At 35.1% G+C, this 12,955-nt stretch overlaps 2 protein-coding genes across 2 annotated transcripts; both read left to right on the top strand.

Moving 5' to 3' along the window:
- The first annotated feature begins 366 nt into the window (after positions 1–366).
- On the top strand, positions 367–7,433 carry LOC109819016 (choline transporter protein 1). The gene is made up of 10 exons (XM_020384590.3): positions 367–781; positions 1,367–1,725; positions 1,835–1,980; positions 2,185–2,368; positions 3,108–3,181; positions 3,264–3,377; positions 3,843–4,199; positions 4,725–4,985; positions 5,836–6,063; positions 6,968–7,433. Exons 1-10 carry the CDS (start codon positions 597–599, stop codon positions 7,157–7,159), a joined length of 2,100 nt encoding a protein of 699 aa, XP_020240179.1. The 5' UTR covers positions 367–596; the 3' UTR covers positions 7,160–7,433.
- A 133-nt stretch (positions 7,434–7,566) lies between these two features.
- LOC114915025 (protein unc-13 homolog) lies at positions 7,567–10,774 on the top strand. Its single transcript, XM_029268959.2, has 3 exons — positions 7,567–8,509; positions 8,862–9,015; positions 9,786–10,774. Exons 1-3 carry the CDS (start codon positions 8,490–8,492, stop codon positions 9,858–9,860), a joined length of 249 nt encoding a protein of 82 aa, XP_029124792.1. The 5' UTR covers positions 7,567–8,489; the 3' UTR covers positions 9,861–10,774.
- Positions 10,775–12,955: the final 2,181 nt, after the last annotated feature.

The raw sequence follows: 12,955 nt of genomic DNA, 5'->3' as shown, positions 1-12,955 counted from the left end.
AGCCTATTAATAACACTCTTCTTAAAAATAAATATTTATTATTTCTCACACCATATACATCTTATTGTAATTTTTTTTTATTAATCCATGAATACGTGAATCAATTATTACAAAATTATTTCATTTTATTTTAACTTAAGCGGTGATCTTGAGTAAAATTCCAAGAATGATTTTGTCGATCCAATGGTTGTACTTGATTTGAAGAAGATTATTTTTTTGGTAAAAAATACATGTGATAGAAAAAAACTTTAATGTTGTTGTGTTTTTTTATTTGGGTAATGTGAGTGACACTTCAGAGGTTATGTTATGCAGTTAAGCCAAGCATTGGTAAGTAGCATGCTCGAAGTCTTGTCTTGGAGAAGCCACAGAACATCCACTTAAAATAACACCCACTTTAGAAAATCTGTGTCTTAGCATGTCATAAACTTTTCATTATTATATAAACCCAAATCTAACACACACTTGCTTTTTCACACTGCCCTTCACGCTCCCCTAGCTTCTTTCTGCTCCCCTCCACTCTTCCTCCTCACTCTTTTCTCTCTGAATGCTAAATTGAAGCAAAGCTTGCACCTTTGTCAAAGCCACACACTTGAAAAATGAGGGGTCCTTTGGGTGCAGTCATAGGGAGATACCCATCAAGTGATGGAGTTACCCAAATGGGTGGAATCATAAGGCACAACAGGAAATGCAGAGACATCACTGTTCTTGTGATCTTCATAGCTTTTTGGATAGCAATGATTGTGAACTCCAGCTTTGGTTTCAACCAAGGAAACCCACTGAGGTAAGTAGTCTTAAAGTTTCCAACTTTATCTATGTTGGGGCTGTGAATGGAGTTTCCACAATTGGCAAGTTGTGGTTTTGAATGTAGGGTTTAACATATGAGGTGCTGTCTATCAATGGGGTTTTGTAGATTTTGTTGTTGGTGAAATTTGTAACGGGTGCATTTTTGTAGCTAGTAGTTTATGATTATCTACTTTTTCCTTTTCTGATTTTGAGGCTTTGATTAGTTTACTTGGTTAAGAATTTATACAAAAAAGGTGCCATTTTCTTAGTAAATGGGTTTTCTCTTTTCTGTGTAAGGCGTGATTCAGATTACATGAAATTCTGATTTAAGGTAACATGTGGGTCAAGTCATTCAATTTGATTTTGGCTATGCTTGCTTACTGGGTCTATCAGCTGTCAATGTGTTTTTGTTTTTCTCAAGTGGGATCAATTTTGTTGTTTGTTTGGCTGCTGAAGAACTTAAAGCATGAAGTGGCAGTGGCACTTGAATGTGTAGCAACATGAATTGAAGTCCATGACTTTTATTCTCCTTTTTGCTGTTATCATTATGTAACCTATGATTTCTGGCACTATGACTTATCAGGCTTACTTATGGATTGGACTACAAAGGAAATGTGTGTGGGGACAAGCATGCAAACCCCGGCCTTAGTGAATTGGAGCTCAGATATTGGCAAAATCCTAATCAGGTTTATGAGAGTGGATTGAAGGATAGCCAATTCAAACTGGCCGACGCCCGTAGTATATGCTTGTTGGACTGCCCTATACCTTCTGATGATTCTCTCAATTGGGTGTGTGATTATCCTGAAGGAGATATTCGTCTTTCAGTGAAAGATTGGATTAATAGGAACTATGATTATTTTGAGTTCCTTACACCGGAAATGAGAAATGCCTCTCTTCAACTTCAGGGTCCATGTTATCCTGTCATATTTCCCAGTGTAAACGGTGAGTAAACTCTTCCTTTTTGATGCATTTGTAAATTCATATTTTGTTGTGTGCTTGCAAATGGTTGTATGGATATTGTACCTAGTTCTTAATGCACATATATGTCTAGTTTACTGGAGTTGCCAATTTATTGCTCGAGCATCAAATACGTCTTTGAAGCATTGGCAGCAGATGGGTGGAGTTAACATCAATGAAGACATTGTTATTGACAAGTCCATTCACAAGACTATTAATTCTCGGTCAGCTGTCTTAAAGGTTAGAAATTTCAACTTCTTACTTTTTCATTTATTGGTTTTAGGATTGTGATTTTGTCCAGGGAAAGCATAAGCACTCAAAATCTACAGTGCCCCGATAGTGCCATACCAAACTTTACTTACCTGTATTTTGTATGTTGTGCCATTCAGCATCACGTTTATTATCTGCTATGGAATTTCAATGTGTCGTGATTTGTATTTGCAGAGATACATGGCAGACATAGGAAAGGCATGGCCTGTGCTGATTGTTTGTGGAGGGATTTTGCCTCTTTTTCTGTCTGTAATTTGGCTGATGATGATTCGACATTTTGTTGCTGCAATGCCTTGGATAACAGTTGTGCTCTTTAATGTTCTAATAATATCTGTCACGATGTTCTACTACCTAAAAGGTTAGGAACCCTGTTTGGTTGTTTCAGTTTTACTTCTTTTAATTAAATAGCAGTGTTTTCATGAAAATGTCATTATACAGATGTTGAAATAAAATTTGAATACTCTGTTTTGATTAGTGTCCTTTTGTTCCTCCTTTATCCATTCTATTTATATATAATGCTTTGTTCCTTTCCAGCAGCATGGCCTCATTTATCATTTGAGATTACTGTTCAGATGATGCTCTTGTATCAACTGTACTTTTATATCCTATCAAACAGAGAAAAACTTCATTTCTGGATTTTGTATCAAGACCAAGGCAAAACCATTGTTTGGAACTTAATACAGATATCATCTATACAACTTGTAATTAAAAAAAAAATGGGATTCCCAGGCTAGACACAGACTAGACTCATTCTAGACTTGTGTTGGTAAAATATTTAGCTTTCAGGATACTACTCAACTCTAGAAAGCAACAGCTTATTGCGAAGCATTTCTTATGAAATATTGGAATGTGGAGTACTGAAAATGATAGGTTATTGAGTTTTATTATTGGAGATTGTTTTTTGACTGATGAATTCTTGATTCAGATCATATACTGTTCTTTCAATAATTTTATATTTTGTTGGTGATTCTAGTTAATACCTATTTTGATATTACTGTTTTGAATTGCCTAACCAAATATTATTTTTGTTTCTTTATCTGTTTGTTGGACAAACATCAGTCAATAATGCTGAATTAATTTTTCTTCATAATTTTCAGCTGGATGGATTGGAAATGATGCTATTTCTCCCATCATTGGTGACCATGACCCTTATATTAGTGTATTTGGGAGGGTAAGTAACATCCTAATTGAGTTTTCTTTGTCTCTATTGAAATTTTTAGCATGTAGTCCTAACAAAAAGATTTCAATTTTAGGAGCTGACTCATATACGTGCTGTCACTATACTTATGACCTTTATCATGATTGTCGCCATTCTTACATCAATTGCTATTGTTCGACGCATCCTTATGGCAACATCTGTCCTGAAGGCAAGCATCACTTTATGATATGCAATTACTCAACTATGATTACAATTATGTTATTTATTTTTATTCATTGAATTGATACTGATAGCTATCATATTTAACTTTTGGCCTTTATCAAATACTCGTACACTATGAGTAAAGCGTTACTGACTAGTGACTACTGAAATTTTCATTCCTGCTTTACTCTGTACTTTTCACAAACCGTAGCACTTTGTGTGTTGATATATAATATGACACGTTATGTTCATTGAATGATCTCTGACCGCCGCGCAAGAATACATACTTTTGTGACTTTTACCCCGGTATAATGTGTAGTCTTTGCACATTCTGTTGTCACAATGTTAAGCAAGACTTTTGGCATAATTGTTGCACATGCTAGAACCACTAGTAACTGTAATTATAATGCTTCATTATTTCCATTACCCGAGTCAGTCAATTTAATTGATTTAATGCAAATTTTGTTCACAGGTTGCTGCAAAAGTGATAGGAGAAGTTAAAGCCCTCATTATTTTCCCACTCATACCGTATGGTATCCTTGCTGTGTTTTACATGTTTTGGATTTCAGCTGCTCTCCATTTGTTCAGCTCTGGCCAGGTTGTTCAGAATAACTGCAACTCTAATTGCTGCACATATGATCTTATGGCAAAACGGGTAAACTGTGATCGTTGTTGTGGTTATAGCGTTCATTACACACCACATATTGGAGTTTCCATCCTTTTCCACCTATTTGGGTGTTATTGGGCTACACAATTTTTCATAGCTTGCTCCTCCACAGTGATTGCCGGGTCTGTCGCCTCATATTACTGGGCCCGTGGTGAAACATCTGTAAGTCACTGCCCTGTTCAAAAAGCATTATGAAATTTAGGAATTTCAGTGATTGTTTCATCTGAGTCACATGCCTTGTTCAAAATGCATAATGTAATTTAGAGAATTCAGTGATTGTTTCATGCGGTCGATAGAACTCCAGTTTTATTTGATCAAACTTCTTGTAGTTCCTGCCTAAGCAAGGCCCTAGTTTATTATTTGAGTTCAGAAGTGGTTTCTGATCAGTATAAGTAGTAGCATTATAGATTACATTATTCAAGTACAACTCATTCTAAATTTCTATCAGTTATGAGAATAATATGGTGCAGGATTTGGTTTAATTGGTAGTGTCAAGGACTCAAGGCACAGGCAGATTTTCAGCTTCATTTAAAACAAAATCACACCAAACTTGCAAACGACTAATACTTACTTGCTTCACTTATTTGAATTTGATCATATATTAATTAAGCATTGTGGTTTGTTACCTACAAAATTCTGTTATCCATGTTACTAAACAGTATATATCATTCTTATTTCTCAATGCAGCCAGAAATTCCATTTCTTTCTGTCTTTTCCTCAATGAAGAGGCTTATGCGTTACAGTCTTGGGTCTGTGGCTCTTGGCTCTCTGATTGTATCATTTGTAGAATCAATCCGCTTTCTGCTTGAAGCTATTCGTCGCAAACTAAAAGTATCAAGTCATGGGCATGACAGCTGCATAGGCAGGGCTGCTTACCAATCTTCTCAATGTTTTCTCAGGTGTATTGAATGGACCATCAAATCAGTAAACCGAAATGCTTACATCATGGTAAATTTTGTTAATCCACTGCATCCACCATAATGTAAATTTTTGTGCATGCATCATGTAATAGACATGTATTTTGTTATTGTGGTGCAATACTTATTTTAATGAAGTGAGGACCAATGGAAGTGAAAGTCAATTCTCTCGTACTTGTTGCATTGTGATTGGCGTGTTTCTTAGACACTGAGTTTCATTTCCCTGCTTTGAATGTGTTTAAGCTATACTTCACCATAGGGAAAACATGTCTCGGAGCTGTATCATAGTAGGTTGCGTAGAGAAAATGTTGGTTTAGTTCTACGCAAAAGAATAAAGAATGATGATAAATATGCTTAGTCAAAAATAATTTACCCTAGCTTGTTTTTATTTGCCACATGCAGTATTAAAATATTGAGTAAATTATGTTGACACTCTCTAAGGTTTCATGAAATGGCATTGACACCTCTACTTTTTTAATGTTTATAGTAACCTCCTTTACAAGGGTCATAATGTAATGCTTTTCAAATAATTAAGGGGACTAATAAAATGTCTAAGAGGTGTTTAGTGTAATAGTGTAATGTTTTTCAAACATTCAAGGATGGTTATTGTAGGAGTAGAAAAGGAGAGGGTGGTTATGCAATTTCATGGAATTTCAGTGAGTGTCAGTGTGATTTACTCTAAAATATTTCTAATTGACATTGACACCCTTCCCTTCCCTAGGACAATGTATCTTATTATAGATTTTCTCTGATTTTAATTTCTTGAGTATCTTCTTGATGCCCATGGATTGCTATGGTGAGCAAAAGTTTCTGTAGACTTTGTTACATTTCTTTCTTTCTACTTTATGATTTTAACTTGAGCTCCTTCTTGACACCTGCAGATTGCTATAACGGGCAAAAGTTTCTTTAGCGCTTCTTGTATCGCAACAGAGCTGATCATGAATAACATTATGAAGATTGGGCGTCTTAACGTGATTGGAGATGTCATTTTGTTCCTTGGAAAACTGTGTGTCAGCCTCTCAAGTGCTTTGTTTGCGTTCCTCATGTTGGACACACACAAGTACAGTTCTGCTCATAACAAGACCTCATCTCCACTCTTACCTGTTGTGGTATGTTTTCTATTATCTAATTATGTGACTTGATGGCAAGGATCAATTACCATTCAACAGAAGTAAAAAAAAAGGACTTATTGTACTTTTTGTTACTCATCTTTCATTTATTTGTAAATTTTGTCATCTAAATTTCAAATTATACATTTTGTCACTCCGTTAGGTCTCACTCACATTTTTAGTTGACTATCAATGTGACATGTTAATTGTTGACATGATACATTGACTGTTGATATGATATGAAACCGTTGACATAAATTATTGATGTGACATAAATATGATGACGTTACATAATGTGACACATTAACAATTAATGTGTCATGTTAATAGTCAAAAGTCATCAATGTTGGTCAACTGCTGATGTCAGACAGTCAATTATAGCTTTAAATCTTATGCAATTTTAAAAGTTAGATGACAAAATTTGTAAAAATGTGAAAGATAGATGACAGAAAGTGCAATTAAGCAAAAAACTTGGCAATTCAGTATTTAAGCTTTAAATTCTTATTTACTCTTAATAGAGGAGAGTTTTTCAAATTATTTAAATGTTCTATTATTGAACTTCATAGAATTTTCGGTTCCAATAAAATGGTTTGTTATTATATAGTATTTTCAAACTAATTCATATTTCAGAACCAGTTTGGTCCTAAATTGGTCCATGTGTTGCGGCCAATAGCTATTTACAGAACTTGTATATCTATCCGCATGAAGCATGAATCCATGACTATACAGTTGAACTACTAAGTGAGATTAACTCCTGCATTCAAAAGTACCATAATGGATAAAATTTTACCTGAAAGGACCAAGGGGTGGAAATTGGAAAATAATTGCCAAAATGAAAGTCTACTAATTCACCATGCAGTTTGAATTTTGAACAATTCTCATAATGTTATTTTGTGTAATGCAGGTTTGCTGGGCTCTTGGATACGTTGTTGCAACCCTTTTCTTTGCAGTTGTGGAGATGTCAATTGATACCATAGTTCTATCATTCTGCCAAGATTCTGAAGAGCACCAAGGGACAGCCCAATATGCTCCACCCCTTCTCGTTGAGACTCTCAATGACCAAAATGAAATGCAGAGACTCACACAAGGACCCTAATTAAACATGTCCATGTGTAGTAGTTTTGCTAAATATAATAACATTTAGATATTTTTATTAAGGTGCATATTTTTGCCACCCTAGTTCTGTTCTTACATCACATGTATATATGTTTTGTATACTAAGGTGGGATTGGTGGGGTTGCCATTTAACATATGGGTCATCGATGCATGTCATGGGCAAAAACAAAACACATTCATTACCCTTTTCCTATATGATTATAATATTCTCTCAAAAGTGCACCATTTAATGAATGTTAAGTTTTTGAGATGAACTTGAGATTAATCTAAAGATTTGATGGGGAAGGTGCACCATAATAACATGAGGATGAGATTATTAAATTATTTGATTATTAATTACTATTAATAAAGGTGATTCTTTTCTTTTGGTACACATTTTGATTGGACTATTTTGCCTATAATAACTAGACACCTTTCTTATCATAACTTTCCTTATCTCATATTTTATTTTTTATTTAAATAAGTGCTTTTCCGCCAGACATAAAAAATTAACTATATAAATATATTTGAGTTCTCTTAGTCAATAACATTATTAAATTATTTGATAAAAGAATAAATGCTAAACACGAATAAATAAATTAATTACAAAGTTTTCGTTGTGAATTTACCACGAAGCTAACAAACTAGTTTCCATGAAGATTTTGGTGTATGAGTTTTTTTTTTTTTTTTTTTTTTTTTACATCATGGTGTATGAAAAGTTGAAAACTAGTTTATGTGAAAAACGTTTTAACAAAATAATGGCCGATGATAAACACACCTCCACTTACGTATAAACACACCTCCTTTTCAAATAAATATATATATAATGTCTAAATTACCCTTAAAAAATGAAATTTCTAAATTTATATATCCCTTCCGCACACTCCGTTTCCCGCACCCCTTCCCGAAATGATGCAGTCTCAGATCTCGTGCCTGCCGCAGCTCAACGCGCCGCCGGTGTCTTACCCCGGCGCTCCGCCGCTGGTGATGCGCCCGCTTGGCCAGATGCCGGGGTACCCCGGGCAGGGCCCGCCTCCCATGGCGAGGGGACCTCCGCCACCGGTGCCGCCCGGGAAATTTGCTCCTAGGCCCGGCGGTGCTCCACCGTAGCCTTACCCTGTTCCGTCACAGTTTGGACAGCGTCCCATGGGGCCTCCTCCTCCTGGTCAGATGGTAAGGGGTCCTCCGGCACCGCCTCATCCCGGGATGCCCGCTCCGCCACCGCCTCGCCCCGGCATGCCACCACCACCTGGAGGTGGTGTTCCAGAGTATGGTCCTCCTCGACCTGGCATGCCCCCTCCGCCAAACCCTCTGAATCAACAGCAACAGTAATGGGAGAAGGGATTGATAGGTTGGTTTGTGCTGTTTTGCTCATTCCTCTCTTTTAGATTTCGTTGAGACTGTGTGTTAGCAGAATTTGTTTTGAAGTGAAGTGATGTATGTTTAAATGCGGGGGTGCGGGGAAAGAGGGTCACTACAAAAAATAATGTAAATAGTAGGGGTCTTTTTTTGGCGATTTTAAAACATTTTTTCTAGACATCTCAGATGATGATCTTCGTGAAACTGCATATGAGATCCTCTTGGCTTGTGTCGGAGCCACAGGGTATGCTGTCAATATATGTTTGCTTCAGGGGATGTCTTTTCCTTGTTTACGCGTATTCTGTTCTTTATGTTAAAACTTTGATCTGTTTCTTGTTTATCAGGGGTCTGATTGTCCCATCAAAAGAAAAAAAGAAAGAAAAAAAATCTAGCTTGATTAGGAAGCTTGGGCGTAGTAAAAGTGGAAGGATTTTATCCCAGTCTCAAAATGCTCCTGGATTAGTTGGCTTGTTGGAAACTATGCGTGTTCAAATGGAGGTATATAGGGATTTAGATTCCATTTACTTATACTTTAATCCATTGGTCCTTCCACTGATTTTTTGTACCATTGTTTTTTTTTGGCAACATAGTGTAGTGTACTCTTATAATGTTTGACAGCCTCTGATTTCTCTAATGAATATCTTAATTTAGTAAAACCTTTATGATATTGTGGCTTCCTCTTTTTATTTGGTGGTTTAGAGGCTGAATTTTGCATTTATTGAGATGGAATTTGATTAAGAGTAGCTAATCAAATATTATCTTGTTAATAGCATGCACAAAACCTTACCGAGGTAATTAACATGTCATATAATTATACCTGGAGATACATATCCTTGAGGAGCTAGAATAAGCCAAAAAAAACTGCAGTGATGACTGTCAAATTTTGAAGTGATGGAAAAAGGTATATCAAAGTCCAAAATACTTAAATCTGATGAAGCCTGCAAGATAGAAAAAATTGATCAAAATTTTAAACATGGTTAAAGTATGATTGGAACAAACAAAAGGAAACTCTTTAATTTTTTTCCCATTGGGATTGAAATATACTCGAGTTAAAATCCTTCCTACAGGGGTTGAGTCAAAGAACAACATGGGTTGATTCATTCTGTTTGGACCATTTTAACCTTGCCATAATGATTATGAGTCTTATCTTGATCAGAAGATTCATAGCCACTTGCATTTAACAAGTTTTAATACTTTATATAATTATAGTTTAAAATGATTTAGTATTATTTTTAGTTTTAATTTATCTTTTTTATGTGATTTTCTAGATATTTCCAGTCTGCAGTATTAGACCTGAAAGCTCAACTCAAGCCAGCTTCTATGTAGGTATTGTTTACCATTAAGTGTTTTAACTGGATCTCTGAAAATAATCTTTTTCACTGATCATCCTTCATTCTTTATCAATTAATTTCAAAAGCACTATTGTTTCCCAATTTCTTTGAGTCATTTAAATATTGTTTTACTGATACCTTGCATCCATTTCTCAGATTTTTTTTATTGGATTTTATGTTTTACGTGTCTCATATTTTAGAAGAAATGTTTATCCTATGCTATCAAGTGCTAAATAGAGATTTCAAGTTTGCAGCATGTATAATTGCTTGCACTATTTGTTTATTGGCAAAATTCTTTATAACCCAATTGATTTAGTTAAAATTTGTTTAAATTAGGTAACACTTATACTTTTCCTCCCAGTAAACCAAGAGATCATTCCTCAGGAAATTTTCCTTTTGTTGAACTTTATTATGTTCTGTAGTTAATAAAACCTGCAAACTTTCCTTGGTTGTACTTTTGCAAACTTTTTTGTTTTATATCTTCCGATATCTTTTGGATCATTTGGATTCTGCTATTGTATGTTACAACAACCAGGTTGTTTAAATCTTGTGTTGCTATTTACATATAAAATGCTTCAAGGTTGAAATGCTAAATTATCCTCTAGGCACCTTTGCAGTTGCTCTGTTGGACAATCCTATGCAGTCAGGGACCACTATTAGTTGTAAACTATTCAGTATTTTTGGGATCTTAACTGACCCCTTATTCTCAAGAAAAGAAAATTGCAATTTTGTGGCGGTTTAAAACTGCCAGATATGTTGAATCAAGAAAAATTTAGATAAATTTTGTGGCGGTTTTAAACCGCCAGAAAATGACAAACAAGTCAAACAAAAATGCATTTTATGGCGGTTTGAAACCTCCACAAAGAGGTTGAATTTTCTGGCGCACAAAGCCAGCGTTTACGAAATATCCGCCAAAAATAGTTTTTGTCCACCGTAGATCCGGCGGTTATTAGTGACGCCGGTAATGTAATTTGTGGCAGTTTTTAACCGCCAGAAAAAACCAAATTAACCACCACAAATCACACATTTTTTTTGTAGTGGGTGTGGGGTGAGGGGAAGGGGGGTGCGGGGAAAGGGATGTAAATTTAGGAATTTCATTTTTTTAAGGATAATTTAGACATTTTATATATTTTTTTTTAAAAAGGGGGTGTGTTTGTACGAGAGTGGAGGTGTATTTATCTGCCCAAAATAATTGTGCAGTGTGCGAACTGCAAAGAGCAAAAACTATGATGTTTATGGGCCTGAATGTTACTTCTAATAAAGGGCTTGTCTAGGGAAAATCACAACTGGGCCTCCTCATATTAATTTTAGCCCAGTGAATAATCTTGTAAATTAACATAAAACGATGCGTTTCGCATGGAAAAGAAAACATACAGAGACACAGTGAAAACAGTGATCAACGCAGTTGTAACAGGAAGCAAAGTTTTCCAATTGAAGGCAATTTAGGGAAAGGTTCCAAGGTACCCCTTTCCCTCTTCATAGATTGGCGTGGTTGTGGTTTCAATGATTCAAAATTGTAGATTTGGTTATTTTAATTGGTCTAAGGTATTTCAATTTTGTTTTTCCATTTTCTTCGAGGTTCACTCTAAAGGGCACTTTTTAAATTTTTTTTTTTTATCCAAATTGCGTGACATTTTTTTCTCGTATTTTCTCTTTACTGGGCTGAAAATTTGGAAATTGTTTTGCACTGGCTGTACTGGTAGATTTCTCATCCTTCCAATTTTGATTACATTTTCTTTTTGTGTGTGAATTTTATTCGCAAGTGAAGGCATAAGCTTGTTTTTTCTGCATTGTTCTGAAGATTATATTGGCTAATCACACGACTTTGTCACTTTGTATCCAAAATAACAACTTTGTTAATAAAATGGGTTTTGGAGAAAATGAACTTCTGAGAATGTTCGTTGTGCTTCAGCATTTATGTGCACTGTGATAGACGGGTTTGTTTTAGGGTTCCAACTTTATAGCAACAAGAGCAGCTATCACTTGAAGTGCAGCTTGTAACTAATAGTACATTAATTTAAAGCATGTATAATTAGGTGGGAACTGGGATTGTGAACTAGTCCTTCACTGTTAATGAATTTAGTTTGGCTGAAGCGGCGTTTTGTATGGAAGTAGGGATACAGTATGAGATATTGATACGATATGACATGAACATAGGGATGCAAAAAATTTTATAATCATAAAATGCACGACAAAATAATGGCACCACACACAAATTTAGCGTAAAAGCGAGGCTCAAATTAAAGAAGAGAGTCAATGTTGTAAAATCTAGAACTAGTTTGTTAATTTTTCCCATTTATCTAGTTATTGTATTTAAACTTGTATTCACATGATAAATTTCTTTAGAAGCACTTATAGAAGAAAAAATAAGAAGTAAAAATGAAATTAAGATTTTTTCATAAGTTAGAATTAGTTTATGCATAAGTTAAGATCAACTTTTGGAGAAGCTAAATAAGACAACTTTTACAAATTAATTTTTTCATAAATTAGTTTTAGGTTATGGGAGAAGGTTTTTTCATTTTAGCTTATTGTTTTTCTCCTATAAATGCTAATGTAGAAGTTTATCTAAATAAGGCCAAAGTAGAAGTGAAAAGAAACGCAAAATATAACTTAAGAGTATCCCAAGTTTTCATGAAGTTTCTAACATGAGTACATGTCTGACTCTGACATGGGTACAATGACTATGTTAGTATCCATGCTTCTCAGACTGAGATTGCGTTTTGTTTCTCGGATTGCTGGGAAATTTGAGATGGGCCAAGAAAGGTGCAATGTCCAGTGATGGATTTGCAGGAGTCTCAGCAAATCAGCAACCTGCCTAATTAAAGTCTGAATGCTTTGAGATGGAACTGGTAGCTACTGTGTAACAAAGAAAATTCTATTATGTTATTTGACTAAATTGTAAAAAATAGAAATACAATTTAATTAAAATACTCTTAACCTCTAAATTGTCTGCTTGTGTCAAATGGGATGGGATACTTAATTGACAGTTCGACAAATTACGCTAGTTTCTCTTTTGCTTAGCCTGTTGTGTTAACTTTCGCATCTGATCCTTCATTTCAGGGCAAAGTTTCTGGCCTATACTACATGACATGGGAACCAGAGGAGTA

The sequence above is a fragment of the Cajanus cajan genome, chromosome 8 (assembly GCF_000230855.2).
Source record: "Cajanus cajan strain Asha chromosome 8, NIPB_CcT2T_4, whole genome shotgun sequence".
NCBI classification, from domain to species: domain Eukaryota; kingdom Viridiplantae; phylum Streptophyta; class Magnoliopsida; order Fabales; family Fabaceae; genus Cajanus; species Cajanus cajan.
Note: the sequence above shows the minus strand (reverse complement) of the source record. Positions and strands in the feature narration are given on the sequence as shown.